At 34.5% G+C, this 20,016-nt stretch overlaps 1 protein-coding gene across 1 annotated transcript in view; it reads right to left on the reverse strand.

Annotated features, from left to right (window-relative positions):
• Positions 1-1,518: 1,518 nt before the first annotated feature.
• The window catches only part of LOC145662171 (putative 1-acyl-sn-glycerol-3-phosphate acyltransferase acl-2), a 91,933-nt gene continuing 73,435 nt past the window's right edge, over positions 1,519-20,016 (reverse strand). Inside the window, exons 5-6 of the mRNA XM_081727916.1 lie at positions 15,982-16,153; positions 1,519-1,747 (exon numbers count right to left, since the gene is read on the reverse strand). Coding sequence (XP_081584042.1) covers positions 1,608-1,747; positions 15,982-16,153 — 312 coding nt within the window. The 3' untranslated portion in view covers positions 1,519-1,607. The remainder of the gene's footprint in view (positions 1,748-15,981; positions 16,154-20,016) is intronic.

Raw genomic sequence — 20,016 nt, forward strand, 5'->3', positions numbered from 1 at the left:
ATGATATGTGTTAGTGGTCCCCATCCGGACCAATATACGTGTATTTTCGTGTTTCGGGGAGCACAAATAAATTTAATCTTCCATGTTCATTTTTATATTCGAGTGTCGCATTTGCAATTTAGCGATTACCAGCTATCTCTTTGACCATGTTACATTTCGATTGTGCAAAAACTTGACGTCCCAGGGCGAAACGGGGGTCATTTTCGACTTCGGTGCACCCAGAAGCGTAAAAAGCAGCTAAACTTATGCAAACAGATTTTTGGTTGCAGACCTGTGTTATCAAGTAACGAATTAAATTAATTGACGATCAGCTCGTTGACCAGTAGTCGCGCTTGGATCGGCAGTTCCTTTAGCTTAAGGCTATCATCGGAACTTAATGAAGTAAATCAACATGCCAATGCAAGGCTAATGTGTGATGGATTTTAATAGAGTACTTAGCTTGTCTTATCCCCAAGTATGAATCTTGGTGAACTTTAAGAACATAATATACTTAGTCACATAAGCTTAGATGATCTGCAGACCACAGGCATAGAGAACTGGGCAGTCATTTTTCACTAATGTTACATTAACGACGCACTAAATGATTGCGTCGATGTCGATTGCTGAAGTCCTGAGATCGAACCTAGGGTAGATGATCTTCCTTCTTCACTGGGGATGCAGTTGTGAAGTTGTGGTCGCTGCTAAGCTCAGGCTGTAATCCTGAGTTCGTTGCTGCTGGTGGCCGACTGTAAGGTCTCATTCCTTAGGTACTGGAATGACAACCAGTATTCCTCCCTTGAGATCGTCTTGGAGATTGACGTCATTGAGATTGGATCTTCGGCCAATTGCGCTGCATAGACACTTCTGGCGTCCAGCACATCAATGGAAAGAAGGGTCATGGTTGATCTATCCTTCGCTGCACTAAATGAACGGTATGGATCGAATGCAATGCATGAATAATTGAACGGAATGCCAAATAAACTTTCTAAACACTAGTTTTTATACGGACTTATTTCCGCGTTTACTAGACTGAGTTTACCTTTTTAGCCAAGAGAAAGTGTGCGGTTACTAGGACATCCGTGATTTCTGTTTTGAATTTATACTTGTTTATTCCATGAATAACTCTGTCTATTCTGAAATAGCAATGTTCCCAGAATGTTGTTCTCTTTTCTTACAGAGTAACACTTTCTTCATAGAGGCTAAAATATTTTTCATAAAAAGTATAATTCTGCCCATTCCGGCCTTATGTCTGGTACAGTAGTGCATTTTCATGCTGTATGCCAGCTCAACTTAGAACACGTGGTTCAAATGGGTACTTCTAACGAATTGATGTAGATTAAGTGTTGAAATTGATATATTGTATCATCCATAGCTGGCATCCCATGAACAGTTAATTATCAATGGGGCGACATTTCAGGAACAGGCTAGAAACTTTTTGATGTACCCTCGTAGAAAGGGTATAGTTTTGAATAGAAGCAATAAACAAAATAAATGCACTTACAACATTTCTTAAAACGTGTATTTATTGCTAACTCTGCCTATTACGAATTAAGTAAAGATTGGTCATGACAAAGAGTGGAATAGAAAAGAAGAATAATAATAACAATAAAGGGAAAAGAAAATACACATTATGAAGCAGTTATTTCATCTCTGAGATCGAAGTAACATTTCTCCATTGCCCTCCTTGTCTCGTGCATTAGTGCCTCAACGTCCTCCATTTTGAGTCCTTTCGTTGGTATTTCCGGTAGAAACTGAATAATTACTTTACCTGTAAATAAAAGTAATGTCATAGGTTAACACGCAAGCTAGAAGAAAACAAATTACAGTAAATTTTATTTTTTAACGAACTTAAAAAAGTGATTATTAATGTAGTTTCTTTTCTACATTAATCATCACCACCACAACAACACAAAATATAAAGCGAAAATATCTTGAGAAAGACTTATAGGTAATAAAAAGTCTAAAATATGATAATTATGATGTAACTTTTCGAACAAAATATCGATAATTTCTTAATTAGTTCTCACCATTATATACTAAAAAAACGGTTGTTTAGTTATTTTGTCTTTAAGTCTTGAAAAGTATGTATGTACATTGGCTGTTAATATCTTTAAGTGTAACCTGGGGTTGGGTTTAAAAATGAGCGCAAAATAACCCATATGAACATGCAACTTTGCAACAGTACAAATGTGTAACTTTTATTGTTGGGTATTCCTTGGTATGAAGTTACGAAGTGTGCAGCGGCGCAGCCACGTGGGCCCAGACCCCCAAAAAAACTCGACATACATTTGAAGAAATTTCTTAATAAAACTATATGGTCTACTTGTTTAGCTCAGAAATGATTGCTGTAGACCAGGATTTCTCAACCTGGTGGTCGTAACCCTTAGGGAGATCGGGAGAAGCTTTCATGGAAGTCGTGAAGGTAAGCGGAAGACATAAATATAAATTAGAATCTAATACAGGAAAATATTTAAAATATTATTTTGAATTTTGTTTTGATAGGCATACTGTTAAGAACAACAAAAGGTAGGTCTACTAAACATTTCCAATAGGTGCAGATGAAAGAGGAGCTGCAAACATCCTGTCACGGTCCGCCATTTTTAAAACTGAAGAGAAACAAGAAGTTGTGAAGAAGAAGTGGTAATACTTTACAATCGGTATATCAATTTAATAAGCAAAACGAGTTGATTGCTAAATTTAATATTCTACATGTATTTCTTTAAGGGTTATTTCATATCGGACTTCCGAAGATAGAAACGAATTAAACTTATTGACCGCGCATATGGTGACAACTTCTAGTACGACTTCCTTCAGTTTTAATTAAAATAGAGAAAGTTTGAGATATATATATAGAGAAGTCAAAGAGAAGGTAAAGGAAGTAGTAGTAGGAGAAGGAGAATAGAAGGAAGAATGAGGGTCCACGCAAGCATAATCAGAGAAAAAAAATCTTAGTATGATAATGAAACAAAATTTAACGCAATGACTGCTACGGTTATGGGACCCGAAATATTTCATATTAATATGACAAGGTTAAAAATTGTGTAAAGTATTTCAATGTTATTTCACTGTGGAGAAAATTAAAGCATAATTAAATCATCCACCGCAGAATCGTTTACGATCACAGTAGGTCAAAGCTACCGATGATAAATTTTCAGCCGGCATATAACGGATGTATATAAAACCCTACAAATTATAACTCACATGTCTTGCAAATCCAAACGAATACCCAGATAATACTTCTAAGTTTAAATCAGTTATACTAAATTATGTATATTGTCAAGTTAAACAGAGGGCAGGATGAGAAAAATCTACGAGAAAGAATAGGACAGTTAGAAGAAGAGAGCAGAAGTGTACAGAAGAAGGTAAGATAGAATACTAAATACTACAAGAAGGGTAGTCAGACATAAAATATGAAACAAATCGTCAACTTCAAAGCCAAACATGTATCTTAATATACCGAAACAGGTGGCCTACTAAATATACACAGCCAACTGGGGAAAACACTTGTTGCCAAGAAACAAGTCTGTATCTTGTAAGTAAATACCTTACAATACATTCCTTGTAAGAATTTTACTTAGTAACCATCTCCAGCTCAAACCAACAAGGTATACTTAAAAGGGGGTAAGATGACATTGCCCTAAATTTAGAAATTTCTAAATATAAAATATCCGACTCAGAAAACTAAGAAGATTTTAGGTTAAAGTATGCAGAAAAATAGTCCAGAAGTCAATAAATGAAGAGAAATCCAAAATAGGGATAACCAAAATTAAAAATAAATAAAAATAATTTTGTACTAGCAAGTTGTTTTGGGCCGAAACTTTGCTAGCGCTACCAATCTCGCAAAGGGCGCAAATCTTGGACGCCTTATTCTAAATAATTTCATAATTAGGAACAGTTAGTAATAGAAGAGATGGGGGCGGTGGTGTCTGGTACGGGAAAGGTAAAACTTTACCATATAAACATATTATTCGCCTTTGTCCGTCCCGTTATCTATGTAAACAGTAACTAACTTAATTCCGTTAAGGTAACATTGAAGAAGAAAGTTTAAACAGGAAATAGGTGCCATCGCGAGACAAATATCAAGGCACACGTCTACTTTAATTCCACCACAACTTACTAATTAGGTACAACGTTTTGTAATTTCTCTTAAGATGCACGGAAATATTTAGTAAACACACATTACCCACATTGTCAGGTCAGGTAAGCTGTCAATGCATACAAACATTCACATATTAGGTTCAGTTAACTTACTCATGTGCGTAAATGGGGAAAAAATATAAAAGAGTACGAAATACTAATCGTTTTCAGCAATGCTATTCATTTCACTATTCAACCAATTTATCCTATTTGTGATGCTTTCATCTTTGTTTGAATAATTACGGTTACACATACAAGTTACAAGGTGTAAATATAGCCAACCATATATAGGCTTACAACATTCCCTTCTGTACAAACCTTCGATGCCGGATCCTTCGCTCTAACATTCACTACTATGCACTAACATTCATGCGACTATTTTTAAATCACGATCCTAACCAGTGGTAAAAAGAGAATAAACTGGGCTAACATATACTTTAAGGTGTCCTATCATTCAAAGACGCTTACTCTATTCTCATATATAATTACTTCTTTATATTCATTTATTTACGTTTCATGTCATAGAGGTTCATTCTCAAGACACCCGATTATTAAAATGCCCATAACTGGCTATAGCAGTTACATTCTATACATTCAAATCCATACGCAACTATGAATAAGTACTTATGTACTATAAGCTACTTGTTACAACTCATATTCACATTATCCAATAAGAGTGGCCCCGCGTAGCGTAGTGACTAACGCTCTCGCCTTCGGTGCGAGCGGCCCCGGGTTCGATTCCCGGTGGGGTCACTCGGTCGAAAAAATGTAACAGCTTTTTCAGGCCAGCCACCCTGAATGAGGTTTTCCTGGGTTTTCCTCATTCACACCAGGCAAATGCCGGGTTGGTACCTAACTTGTAGGTCTCAGACCGCTTCCTTCCTTTCCCAATCCTTTATTCCTTCCCTTTCCCCGGATTGTGTGCTCGCCGAGGGACGTCATCCCTCAAATCGTGAAGGGCTAAATGGCCTTAGATGCCGAAAGCCCAGAAATCCAAATCCTAAATCCCTAAATTATCCAATAAGAATGATGGAGTAGGGATTATAAACTTTAATAAAAGTATCGAACACCGGCGACTGCAATAAAAGTTCGAACGATTCAAAATTTACTTTTACTCACGCAGACGATACCATATATTTACAAGTTGTAACCTGTTATATAGTAGGGGAGAGGGGGGGGGGTACATTTGAACATCTGTTTTCGAATATTCGTTTTTGCTTCCAAACACCCAGTAAATTTCCTTATAGAACTGTAGCAAAAGCTAAATATAATATACATTATATTTGCCATAAAATAGAGTACTTTGTTTGATCTTGTCATTCTGTGCAAGGGCGCAGGGGGTGTCGTTCAAATGTACCCCCTTGGGGGGTAGATTGAAACAAGCATGGGGTAGATTTGAACATACGTGGGGCAGTTTTGAACAAACCATTATTTTACTACAATAATCGTTATTTTCAGGATGAATTCGTTTACGAACAACAAGGCTAATGTAACAAAGCAGCATTAACAGTTTAAGGCACAAGAATTAACCAATCGCGTATGGCAATGAAATAATTATAATAGTAATAATTGCTGAAACATATATGCAGGCTCGTATTTGTATATTGTGCGCCTCTGTGCTCTAAATAATTTGCCTCCCCTTCGAAAACACATCTGAATTGAGTTGAATTCATAGTTTTTGGGGTCACTGAGATGAATAGTGACAGTTATAATCCAATTCAACTTCAAGGTTATACTCAACTCCCAAGTGAGGCGAACGAGAGTTTAAAAGTAATCGAAAACGACAGACAAGAATTAGAAAGTCCACACACAACATCAGCAGTTGGTACTGAACATTTGTCTTCATTGTCTGAGAACACAAACATGTTGCTGGTACTTATAACTTTCAGAAAAGCATAGGTAGAACAATGTTCAAATGTGCCCCCTAATTTTTGTTCAAAGCTGCCCCAACCGGCATGATCAAGCAGAATTTGATAATACCCAGATAATACAAGCTATTGTGAAATACAAAGGGCAACATTGGATAAGTAAATTAATGTACTTGCTTCTGCAATGAATGGCAGATAATATCAAAACACATGCTTCTGTCAAAAATCTTACAAAACTTCACAAAAATTCCAACTTTTCACCCCACAAATGTAACAAAGTACTGTTGTTCATCAGCAGTTACATTAAAATTGCAGATAACAGTTGACCGTCATGCAACGCAATTTTGCCAAACTAAAAATTTTGAAACCACCAGATATGCTATTATTTCTAGCCTGTTATCTTAAATGTTCAAAGGTACCCCCTGTTCAAATGTACCCCCCTCTCCCCTACATACGGGCAAAATTTAAAACTAGTTATTGATTTCCATTTCTAGCTAGATATTATTTTACTTTGTGGACTGAAATTACATACTCTTAACGTAGTACATAGGCACGAATAGCTTGCCTGTTTGTTTACATTCACTCACATCTACAATTCTACTAATTTCTATGTTAATATGTACAATTCTGTACTAAAGATTCATATTTTAATGCTTTACTCATTTACAAATGTATGTAACCAATAGGGTATTCTCAGCAGAAAGAAAAAAAGTATAGCTTAAAGCTGTGACATATCAACAATTCCAGTCTCCGAGGACGGGAGTAGCGTCCTGAATAACCGATTATAGTTAAGATTTTACACAAAGTTTAATTTTATTTGTCATTCGTTTATTTGACGACAGAGAGCATAATAATTTCTAGGAAAGATTCTCAATAGAGTACTTTAAAAATTTAATTACTTGCGGAAATTGTGGCTGTAGAATAATTCAAAATATACGTAAAAACATATCATTTTGAACATTGCCTTGCTCCTTAACTATTTCAGTCAACAAAAGACTCGCGTTGTTTCCTCGCGTTAGATGGCGCTGTCAAGTGAAAATTAATATTTACACTGGAAAGTGCACTGTGTACTATTTGAGACAAATTACATATACTATATCATGACATAAACATATAGAATCACGACAGATGTAATTTATAAATAGATTGCTTATTATTTTACCCCGAAACAGATGAATAATTAGAAATTCAGCAATACATTGTCATTAAATAAGTTACCACCATTTTCTCATACACGTTACATCTACCCCACATACTTAATTAGTACATATTACTACACAAAATGAAAATCTACATATCTACACTAAATACGGTACATTTTTTAAAAACATCTACACATCTTTCAACCGGCTCTAACATGAGAACGGGGCGGTAGCTACGATTAGATGGTTCCTGTACCTGAAACCAACATAGTTTTACATGTTGAAAATACGAATCTGGCCAATAAAAGAGGTAGAGGAAGATTCCCTTCGTATGGAAAGGAACCTTCATGTCGTTGTTCAACCCATTTTAAAAATTTGGAAGCTATGCCAAATTTCAATAGGAATTATACAGTAAAACATGATCATACATAGTATTGTTATACAGTGTAATTTAAAATTATTCGGACCGGATTTTTTTTTTTTTTTTTTTTTTTTTTTAGAAAAAGATACTACCTATGCTGTAACTGAAGATTACCCAGAGTCAGTGGTGCTATTCAGCCGGTTCGCACCAGTTCGCTAGAACCGGTTGTTAAAATATTTCGAGTTCGCAGAACCGTTTGTTATACCCAAACATAACGTACATTTTACACAGTTAACCCAGAAACAGTACATTTTAGTTTAAGCATCTTTGTTTCTAGACATTCTTATAGCTACATGGTTAAAAATATTTGACCTTATGCAGAGTCGTTTTGACGTGTGATTAGCGTCATACTAAAAGCCTGACTACTGCAGGAAACAGATGTTAGTCGTATTCTTTAGTATGGTATAAGGCCTGTGCATAAGGCCCATTATCTTTCAGAACAAGTTATGGGCGTTTATTTCTTAATCTCAAAAGCTCAGGTGTCAAGAATGAAAACTGAATCACATGAGTGTAGTTTATATATGAAACGTAAACATATCATTATCAATAATTAATTGTCGATTAATTGCTGAATTAAGATCTTCCCAACACTTTTTGAGAAACATTTATCTTGGATAATTCGTTTCCAAGATATTCCCAATGCTACCTAATTTCATCACACTATCTTGTATTAGGATGCTATAAAGGTTTGTACTGTCCCCTTCAGAGGAGAATACAAGTGCGGGGTGAGGAAGCGGGGAGCAGAGGGTATAGTTGTTGCCCTCTGAAAAGTTCTACGATAGTTTATTATTCTCCAAAAGCAAACTTTTTTTCAGAGTTGCCAGGTATATGGTGAATGTCATGTTTGTGTAGAAATCCAAAGAAATGTTCCCTTCTGATCATTTGGAGGGAGGAGATGCTGTAAATCAAGCTTCAGTGACACCTGACACATGGCTAGCCAGCAGTTAAAGAGCAGAGAAATTCCGTCTTCCTGTTAGTCTTTAAAATGAAGGAGAAAAAAAAAGCGTTTGAAAAACATCAATGAATATATTGTATTTGAGATTAAATATGCTACTCATTTCGCTAGTTTAATTTATTAGAGTACAGGGAGAGTCTGGAGAGATTGTTTGAAAAAATAAATACAAATTATTTGACACTTTTTTTCATTCTCGATACTTCCATAGTCAGAAAATAAAATTATAAATCAATTTACCTCGCATCACCATTGAATTTATACTTCTTGCAGCTAGCATTCATTATCGACTCGAACAACTTTATTATTATTATTATTATTATTATTATTATTATTATTATTATTATTATTATTATTATTATTATTATTATCTCATATTTTAGTTTAAAGTAGTTTTAAACTTAAAAAATTGACAGGATCTGTGATTACTGTCCTTCTTGGTGATTACCCGTTTGTTAATTTCTTAGTTTTCTTCCTGAAGAAGAATATCATCATGGTTTATTACCTAAAGGAATTACCTGTTATTCTTACAGTTCCCAAAACTTTGTTACAGCACTTACGAACATTAATGAGGAAATGCAAATCGGGATAATTTATTCAAAAATGAAGGGTAGTTACTGGGATACATATAGTATGTAGTTGAAACATGAATGCAAATGTCTGCTTTTGATTGGTCAAAACAGGAAATTGTCAACAAATGTTTATCTTGTCGGTGTAACAGCTGCCTACAGTTTTTAAAGGAAGTTTTTCCAAACATTTTTTTTTAAAAAATAGTTTTAGTTTTGTTAACAAAATTTCAATAACTAATTGTCAATTGTTACTCAAAATATAACTTCATTTCTTTTTCTAATATCGTATCGAGATACTTGTAATTACGGTTATGAAACAACTATCCAACAACTTACCAACGTGAGCGATTTGATCCAAAATTATCCATTTCAGTTGCAGTTATGCTTGGCTAATAGCCATATGATAAATGTGAAACAGATTTTGTCAAGTGCCATGTTGAGAATGGACAATGCACACACCTAACACTATCTACCCTTCCTTTGCTTCGTTTTCTCCAAGACCCTTCCATTTCAAGAAATAGAATTAGTCGTGTGTTTGTATATATAAGACTGGCCACCCTGAAAAAAATCTTCACAGCCGGGAGTGGGTGGAGAAACTCAGCTGGAAGGGTCGCGAAGATCGAATTCCGTAGACTTGCAACCTCCTGAGATGCGGCCTATACTTGTGACTTATAGTATCCGATGAAAATTTTGATTTTTTTTTTTTTTTTTTTTTTGCCATGTATAATTTGTCACCTAAGAGAGTTATATCTATCCATCTCATCTCACTCTCTCTTTATATATATCACTATCCCAAAATGATTTAATAATAGGTGATTTCAATCTTGGACTGCTAACAGAATATATGAATGGAAATTATTCTGTAACATTAAATACTTTAGAAATTAATGTGTTGCATAAATTAAACTTTTTAAATTTTTCACAGTTGAATACTGTTAAAAATGTAAACGACATAATTTTGGATGTTGTGTCCAGTAATTCACCCAAAGTTGAAGTGTTTGAATCTGACGTTTAGTTTGTTCAACAAGATAGACATCACCCGTGCTTGAATATTAGTATTCAATTCCTAAAAAGTTGCAAAATATATAGGGAGCTTGGTGATGTGGTTTATGATTTTAACAAATGTGATTTTCTAAAGTTATATCAGCTTTTGAAGATTAAAAAATGAGATTCGTTGTATGTAATTAAAGATGTAGATGAAGGTGTTAATTACTTTTATTCTGAATTGTATAAAGCACTTGATGAAAGCGCACCTAAAAAGTCAAAGAGTAAGCATTTATACCCGCCTTGGTTTACTGCTGATATAATTAAAAACTTAAAGAAGAAAGATCGTCTTAGACGTGCATTTAACAATTCTAAACGCTATTCTGATTATATACGTTTTGTTCATATTAGGAAACAACTTAAGTCTAGTATTGAACTGGCTTATAAAAATTATAATCAGAAAATAGAAGAGAGCATCATTAAAGAACCTAAGGTATTCTGGAGATATGTAAATAGTAGAAGATGTCCAAATTCGACTAAGAAACATTCTGTTCTTGAGTACAACAACGATAAAATTATCGATAATAAATTAAAATGTGAAGCCTTTGCCACACATTTTCAATCCGTTTATAGTTCAGAACGACCTAGTATAGATTTATCTGAAATATACTCAATTACAACACCTTCATCTGCAGATATAATGGTTTTAGATAAGATATATGAATTTGAAGTTGAAGCAGCAATAAATAAAATAAAAAGTAAAAGATCATTTGGTCATGATAGTATACCATCTTATATTTTTAAGGGCTGTAAAGAATTCCTCATCAAACCATTGACTTATTTGTTCAATTTGTCTTTGCATCAAGGAAAATTTCCAGCAAAATTTAAAATTTCAGCGGTATGCCCAGTTCCTAAAGTTAATCCAGTAAGATTGATAGAAGATTATAGACCAATTAATCTGATACCTTCTCCTGCTAAAATATTTGAGGCAGTTATTTATAAACATCTATTCAATTATGTTTCTAGATATTTGTCTAACTCTCAATATGGCTTTCGGTGTAATCGATCAACTGCTTCAAATATATTTGTTATGAATCAAGTAATTAATGACTCTTTCAGTAGAGGGACACAAGTAGATGTAATATATACAGACTTTAAACGAGCTTTCGACTTAGTTGACCATGATGTACTTCTTAGAAAGCTGAGAATGTTTGGTATATCGATGGATTTAATTAAATTGTTTTATTCATATTTAACTGAAAGAATGCAATATGTAATCTTTAATAATATCAAATCTAAACAATATTCAGTATATTCAGGGGTACCTCAAGGATCAAATTTAGGTCCTTTACTTTTTCTGATAATAATTAAAGATCTACCAGAAGCTTTTAAACATACATCATGCCTGATATTTGCAGACGACACCAAATTATATAATGAAATCCAAACAGAGAGGGATTGTAATACATTGCAGTCGGATATAAATAAACTAAATGAGTGGTGTATGAAAAACAAATTCCAACTGAATATTTCTAAATGTTATGTAATGACTTATACACTCAACAAAAAACAAATATTGTTTGAATATATTATAGGAAATCAGAGGTTAGAAAGAAAGGAAATTATAAGAGATCTAGGGGTATGGTTTGACATGAATTTGAAAATGAAATGAAATGAAATCTTTGAGTTTTACGTCCCACGGTTATGCCGGTTAGGCTAAAGGAGACGGTGATAATGAGTAATGAATGAAATGGTGGAATGAAGAAAGTGGGAGGAAACAGGAGAACCCCGAGAAAACCCACGCACACGGTGTTTGTCCACCACAAAGTTCACTTGGCGGGGGCTGGGATCGAACCCGGGACCTCAAGCACCAGAGGTGAACGCTCTACCACTGAGCCACCGCGGCCCCGACATGAATTTGAAATTCAAACACCATATAAATATAATAACTAATGAAGCTTTTAAAATGCTCGGTTTTATAAAAAGGTCAAGTCATTATTTTAAAAATACTAGAACTATATTATCGTTATATAATGCATTTGTACGATAAAAATTAGAATATGCATCTATAGTTTGGGATCCTTTTTATCAGTGTCAAAAACAACAAATTGAGAAAGTTCAAAACAAATTATTGAAATATACTGCCTATAAAATATTTGGTATACAAACACAATATACTGTATTTCTTATGAAGTTCTTAAAAAATTTAAATTGTTGTCACAGAAAAAAGGAGGTTTATACAAATAGTGTTATATCTTAAAAAATTGATTGACAATAGGGAAGATAATATGTTTTTATTAGGTAGATTACCTTTTTATATTCCTCGACAAAATCTAAGAGGAAGAAACACTTTTTACATGCCTCATAATAGAAAAGTACTAACAAAAATTCTCCACTGTATAAATTATGTGATGCGGGTAATAGAATTGGGATTATGGGTTTAGATATCTTTCAGTATACATTTACGACTTTCAAGCGAAAGTGTTTTGAGATGCCAATTGATAAATTGTAGATTTGTTTTTGTATGTTATAACCTGAAGAAGGAAAACAGGGTATACTTATTGTAATGTTCATGTTTAAATACTAGTTATATGTATGTTTGATGTTGCTCATCCTTTGATGATTGTATATAAAATTTTGTACTTTATAATTGCCTTTGGGTGTTAAGTACAATAAAATATATTATATAGATATATTATATAGATATAGATATAGTTATAGATATACAAAGAGAGAGAGAACCGGTTGTTAAGAAATTAGAATAGCACCACTGCACACAGTTGTGTAAAAGTCAATTTAAATGAAAGAGGTACGATATGAAACTAATGAGAACTGCATATTGAAATAGCAGAAAAATACAAATAAACAAAACCTGCATATTGAAATACAATAAAAATTGAAAACGCTAATCGCAATATCTGTGTTACGTTTCTTGATAATGGACAAATTATTCTGCTGCAATAAAAGAGATTGCTTTTCTTTAGGATCCTTAGTTGAAAAAAATGAAATGAAATCTTTGAGTTTTACGTCCCGCGGTTATGCCGGTTAGGCTAAAGGAGACGGTGATGATGAGTAATGAATGAAATAAGTAGGAGGAAACGGGAGAACCCCGAGAAAAACCATGCACACGGTGTTTGTCCACCACAAAGTTCACTTGGCGGGGGCTGGGATCGAACCCGGGACCCCAAGCACCAGAGGTGAACGCTCTACCACTGAGCCACCGCGGGAGGTGATTCGTGACATGAAAAGAAGACAAAAAGTCCTCTTGAATTCACGAATCACCTCCCAAAGTATGTACACACTTTTATGTCTCGCTCCAATTTCAGGATTCGATTTTCGATTCCAAGTTGGCCCCCCTGTCACTCGTATACGACGCGAAATTCCACAACATGCAAGAGGACTTTTTGTATTGTTTTGATGTCACGAATCACCTCCCGAAGTATGTACACATCTTCCAGGTTCACCCAGTATATATGGAATGCATAGCAAGCTTCGTTTTTATATATGCAATAAAAGAAGATATTGACAAAGAAGTGTGTTTCTATATTCTTTGAGCATTATTTATGACTTGAATCTATTTTTTAATGGTATTGAGTATTTAACTTCATTATTTCGAGCTACATTTTAGTGCCTATTTTACTGCCTATTTTTAAAATTTTTATTGCCTATTTGCCTGCCTATTTTCTAGATGTTTAGTGCCTAAACATCCGGTCTCTAGTTATGTGCTTTGAAAAGGATTATCTGGTTGTATACGAACATTACACTGTGTCTTTCTTGTGTACGATCTAGATTTTCTTTCTGGCTAAATATTAATATACAGAGAAAATTGAGTACGTAGAATTAGAAAATCTGTACGGATCATACGCACAAAGATAAAAACTACGTATGCAACATAGGCTGTCCTAGTTCCAATGCAGCACAACTTCCCTGCCGGTCTAGTAGCCAACAAGTTTGTATTTGGTGCATGGCACCTACCTATTTAACCGTTCACGGTTTTCTAGAAGAGAGAGAATTCTCATGATCAGTGGCGTATTTAGGAATTTGTTTTGAGGAGAGCTATACACAACACGGTAAAGCAGGGAGCATTTGCCCAGCTGAGTTTCAGAATTAAATATATTTTAATTTATGCATAAATTCGTGTTTTAATTGCAAGAGTTACAGACTAGTGAATCTTATGTGGTATGATACACAGAAAAACTTAGCAGTCAATCTATCCATTTATTCTATTCATAGAAGAGAAAGGAAGCATTCTCTTGATCTACCTGATTTCCCGGGCTATTTATTCCCTCCTCATTTTCTTTAATTTGAACATTTACCTTCCTTTATAACTAAACGATGGAAATATTCCTTTGCTATAGTAACTAAAGTCCCGTTATTGATATCCGTGCAAGTTGCTGTGGAATTCCAGTTTCGCTTATCAGCTCGTCTTAGTTTTGGTGTTACTGGCGACGGCCGACTTGAATCACAACTAACAACGGTCGAAAGTATGATAGGAGAAACGAAAGAAAGTAACAACTACGAAAAAGAAACAGAAGAGTAGAATGAACAAACAAACAAACAAACAAAAAAATAACACAGTTGTTACATGGAATGAAATTTGACAAATTCTGAACGAAGAGATAAGAAAATGGAAAGTCAATGAAATTCTTAGAAATGATAAGAAGGATTATTGTTGTACGTGGAATGCGAAAAACCAATAAATTGATTTCGGAGGCTTGAGCCCAATAGACCTTCTAAATAAGCCTCTGCTAGTGATCCTTAACCAACACGAACCATATGGATGATGGTGAACACAATACTCTTCAACACATTAAATGCTTGTACACTATCTACCATTTTCACAGAAATGCACTTAGATTTCATTATCTTCTATGGATTATTGCGTTTTTTTTTTTGTCATGACACTTTTATTGAAATGCGTATCATAAGGAAAGAAAAGGTCACATATTTTTTCATAAACATGTAATTATTACCGTGCTTCCTCTGGTATTTAAATCAGAAGTGGAATCTATATTGAAACCTAAGGATTAGCCACTTCCGGTTTCAAAAGAGAAAATTTAATGTTTTTTTTATTTGACATCCCCTCGGCGAAATTAAAATACCGCTAATTTTACAGTAATTATGTGATATCTTCAAATAGATAAAAAATAATCGAAATGTGGAACAAGAGCGCCCTAGACAATATTATTTTACATGAGAAACCGCTATAACGACTCACTTATCTGCTTTCGATTTCGAGCCATTTTGAAAATCGGTATTTATTTTCGCGTTTCTAAACGGCTGGAAACGGAAAGCCACTAGGTGACTTGTGATAACGGTACCTCACGCAAAATAATATTGTCTAGGGCGCTCTTGTTCCATATTTCAATTATCTTTTATCTATTTGAAGATATCACATAATTACTGTAAAATTAGCGGTATTCTAATTTCGCCGGGATGAAGACTCTTAAGGGAAGAGAAATATTATGGAAGAATTGGTGGAATGATCATGTGGAAGGACACGGGAGCCATCCGAGAAAACTCACGGACACGATGTGGTTCATCAGAAACTTACTTCGCCGGGGATCGCCAACTAGGGTCCCCACACACCACAGGTAAGTGCGCTACCACTGAGTCATGTGCCCCCTGCTTTTTTAAAAAAGAAAACTCATGGTAGAAACGGAACTATTCCTGAAAGGGGAGTCAATAATACTAAATTCCACTGTATTTTACCGCTTTTGGCCTGATACAGAAACTGGAACTTGGATCAAATATTGCAAACCGGAATACCTCTAGCTTCCAGTTTAAACAGAAATCTAATTGCAGACAGAAATAAATAGTTATATAACTTTCCGTACTTTTGTATGGCATAGTTTGGAAATCTAAAATCAATTTCTTATACGTATGAATGTAGTTGTGACTAATGTAGGCTTTATTTAAACTTACTTACCCGAACGTTGAATCCATTTTCCATCCTTGATAAATGTATAAGGCGAGGCAACACAAGGTATAACGGGAACCTGGTTTCTAATCGCTGTGTAAAAGGCTCCTTTCTTGAATGGCAAAAACGTTTTAGGCGCAATGCCAGCCCGTGTTCCTTCCACGAAGATAAGAACGCTGCACTACAAGAAACAGACAATCAGAATCAAGAAGTTCCCGTAATCAGAAAATTAAAACTTACTATAATGCTAAACTGGAATATACCATTCAAAGGATTTATAACGATATATATATATATATATATATATATATATATATATATATATATATATATATATATATATATATATATATATATATATATATATATATATATATATATATATATATATAACCCGACAAGAAACTCCGGTCCTAATTTTGTTTAATTTCTTTCTTTTTTCGAATTACCATGTGGCTGAAGTAATTTTCTTTCTTGTTTACCTATTCGTAAAGATGCTGGCTCTGCAAGTGCACATTTTGCTCAAAAGATGTCTCTAGAAGTATTGTACAGTGGCTTTACTATAGTGCTGCCAAAATGTCTTGAGCCGTGGCAAAAATGTGAACTAAAGCTCACACCTGCTACACACCCACGTGTTGAACCAATAAGGGTTCAGCTGTTGCTAAGCGACAGAGCCTTAGTGAAAGGGAGTGGAATTCCTTCAGCCGATAGCAGCGCTTGGAATGGAAGACTAGGTATCAAGTCAATGCGGCATATCTTTAGCATATATTTGTGAAACTTGTTTTTTTCCTTACTCGGAACGCGGATGTTTTATTCAATGCTGTATTATTATTATTATTATTATTATTATTATTATTATTATTATTATTATTATTATTATTATTATTATTATTATTTTGCAACATTTAAAATGGAACGCTTAAATAAATGAATGACACATGAGTAAAGTATACGAGGTTTCTTAATAGTTATTCAATTTGTTAGTGTCCATATAGTTATTTACATATAGTTATCCATATAGTTATAGTTATTATAAACGCTCACTTTGGAATGAGATTATCTCAACTTAAACTCAGAATGTTTTAAAAAAAAAGTTAACTCACGTTCAAAATCATTTTTTTTAAAGGAGCGTGTTCAAGTCACGCTCATATTTGGAGCTACACTCAACATAAGAAAATATGCTCTAATAATTTAATGATTAAAAAATATTTACAATAGTCCAGTATCAAAACTTTCCGAACTATACGGATCCGAAGATCGAAAAATGTACAGAAAAATTTGAGCACGTCTTTCATTTACCCTTTTTATGTGGAGAACAGAACTCAACCAACCCCTGCGGGACTTCTAACCCGTTCTTGCTACTACTACTATTTTTACTATGTATCCGTATAGTAAAACTGCACGAAATATATTACTTTACACAGAAAGAATAATGTCTGAGAAACTCATTTATACAACCAGCAATCTGTAATTACAGCAATACAGTAGAACGTGACCTCATAAGACAAGCATTCCACGCCATATATAACGCAACAACTAATAAGCACTTGTCTGCGGTTTTGTAAATCTGTGTGATTTCGAATAGAACCCGTTCGTGTGCATTCGAAGATTTTACATTATGCCACACGCTTGCCTTCGCCCCCTCAGCCCGTGCACTCCCTTTGTGTTATGAACAAATATCTTTGCCGGGCAATCAGCCAAGAGATAAATGTATTTAAGAGCGTAAGCATCAAGGTAGTTGTTTGACCAGCAGTCATATTTTGTAACAGATGTAATGGATTTAATATTTGTCTGTAGTTCTTAACCTGTACGAAAAGGTTAAATCCGTCCACATTATACTAGGTTTCAATACGAGAATATATGCTTTAAAAATGGAGTTTCAACATTATATGAAGTTGCTTGGCAGCAGTGAGAGTCGCTTCACCCATTCTTATGTTTATTTTAAATACTGTTACCATTGAAAACTCAAAACTAGTTTTTAAAAATTTTTAATTGAAGTCAGTTTGTGAATTGCGATCATTTTTGTTGAGCAATCAATGCAATTAGTGATTTGCAGACATAAGCGTAAACATGTACTGTAGCTATATCTTAGGACTGAGCTATTGAAAAACATTGGAACAAACATTCATTTGAAAAACATTGGAACAAACATTCATTTGAAACACATTGGAACTATTTTCTTCAGCATTTTCTCTTCTTTAATTTTGTCTCTTACGTAAGTATGAAAAATACTAATGGGTGAAAATTACTCCCTAAGTTTAGTATCGTAATTTACTTGCTCTCAGTATGACTCAGAGATTTAAAAAACAAACAAATTTTCCGAGTGACTTTTCACCTTAAAAAAAAAAAACAAAAAAAACAGCAGGTCGCAGAGAGATCACACAAAACACAATCTATCTTAATGTAAAACTTTGAATGACTGATTATTGTTTCCGATTTCCTAATAGATATTCTTCACTCTTCTACATTCATGCTTCAACTTTTTTTAAATTTTATTCCGCCATTGCGCTGACGTCTTCTGTCCGCGACTGCAACCTGTCAGAAATAATACTAAATATTTTCTGAGGCCTCATTATATATCGGTTTGCGTCAACGAAAATGCAAAATTTGCGTTCAAGTTTGCGATATTCGATATATTACATTGATTTGTGAATTTTTGATATGATGCCACTTGCGCAAATTCTGCGATTTGCTATCATTCATTTTTAGCAAAATTTTTCAGACTCACATCCACAATTCTTTAAAAAGGAACTTTATTTGATTGCTGTCTGCATATTTTGCTTAGACTGACTCGGAATGAAGCCCCTGGTTTCGGATGTAAATAATCAGATGAAGCTCTTGATTTCAGCATATAGTTCCTCACACCAAACTCCATTTAACCCTTTTAGGACCTCCACTTTTTGAGCTAAATTTAGACTTCCACTTAAACAGATACTGCTTCCTCACTATTTATCGTAGGATCATGATTCATACCCCGTTTAAGGAACAGCATACTTTCCAACGGTACCACTCGCTTGTCCATATTATACACCAGAAACTGAAAAATCGGGAGAATTTTCGGAAAATATTCGAAAATTTTGCGCCCCCTTGCCTGGGCCTGGATTCACGTAGGGATCTGATTTTTTTTAAAAAAAAATACGTTGTTATGTACTGTTTGTCAGGAAAGTAAATGTACATCTGTTTTATGAGTCTGGCATTCCTGCCCTTCACTCATGGAGAATATGAGAATTAAATCAATCAAATGTGTAATGAGGGGCAAGAAGAAAAGCCCAATCCGAATAAACACTGAAGACGGGCACAAGCTATGAATACGAGTAGTGCATAGTGTAAATAAAGGACGACACCGAAAGAGAAATCCAGAAACCGCTGCTAAATGAAGAAAAAAAGTATAAATTCTCGAAGTAGGGACGTAAAATACAAATGAGAAAAAATATACCAATAACTTGGCGTTTACCAAGGAACGATTTTGGTGTAGTAGTTAAGGCGCTAGATTACAAATTCAAGGGGCGTCAGTTCGAATCTATCCGAAGGAATATACTTTTTTAATAACGCATCCACCACATGAGAGTAGGTAAAAGGGAGCATATTACCCGTTTAATATGCTAAGTGAAAACGAGTTAAAAATTCCGGTGAAATTTATTAGAGAAGTGAAACAATGAATACAAGTAAGCAGATGTATTTAATCAGGGCTATGTATCAGAGGGCGGTGATCGGAAAAAACTGGAAATTTTCCCGAATTTCGCACATGTCTCTACGATAGGCAAATTTCTTCAGAAATGTGCCTACTCCAGAGACCATCATGTCAGAAATGCCGTAAAATTTCTATGCACTTTTGTCGATCATCACTCTCTGAAACGAAAACTACCATCAGTTCGAAAGTTTCTCTCTCTCCCTCTCTCTCTGCAAGCATTATCACCTACGGTTCCAAGGTCCGAACAACATACCACTAATATCCCCAATGCCAGAACATTGTAATTTACACAACTCCCCCTATACCCAAAAGTGTTGGATTGTTTTCTCAAGTTTTGGGGTGAGGGACCATAT

This window comes from Thermobia domestica, chromosome 1 (assembly GCF_964235325.1).
Source record: "Thermobia domestica chromosome 1, izTheDome1.hap1.1, whole genome shotgun sequence".
Lineage (NCBI taxonomy): Eukaryota > Metazoa > Arthropoda > Insecta > Zygentoma > Lepismatidae > Thermobia > Thermobia domestica.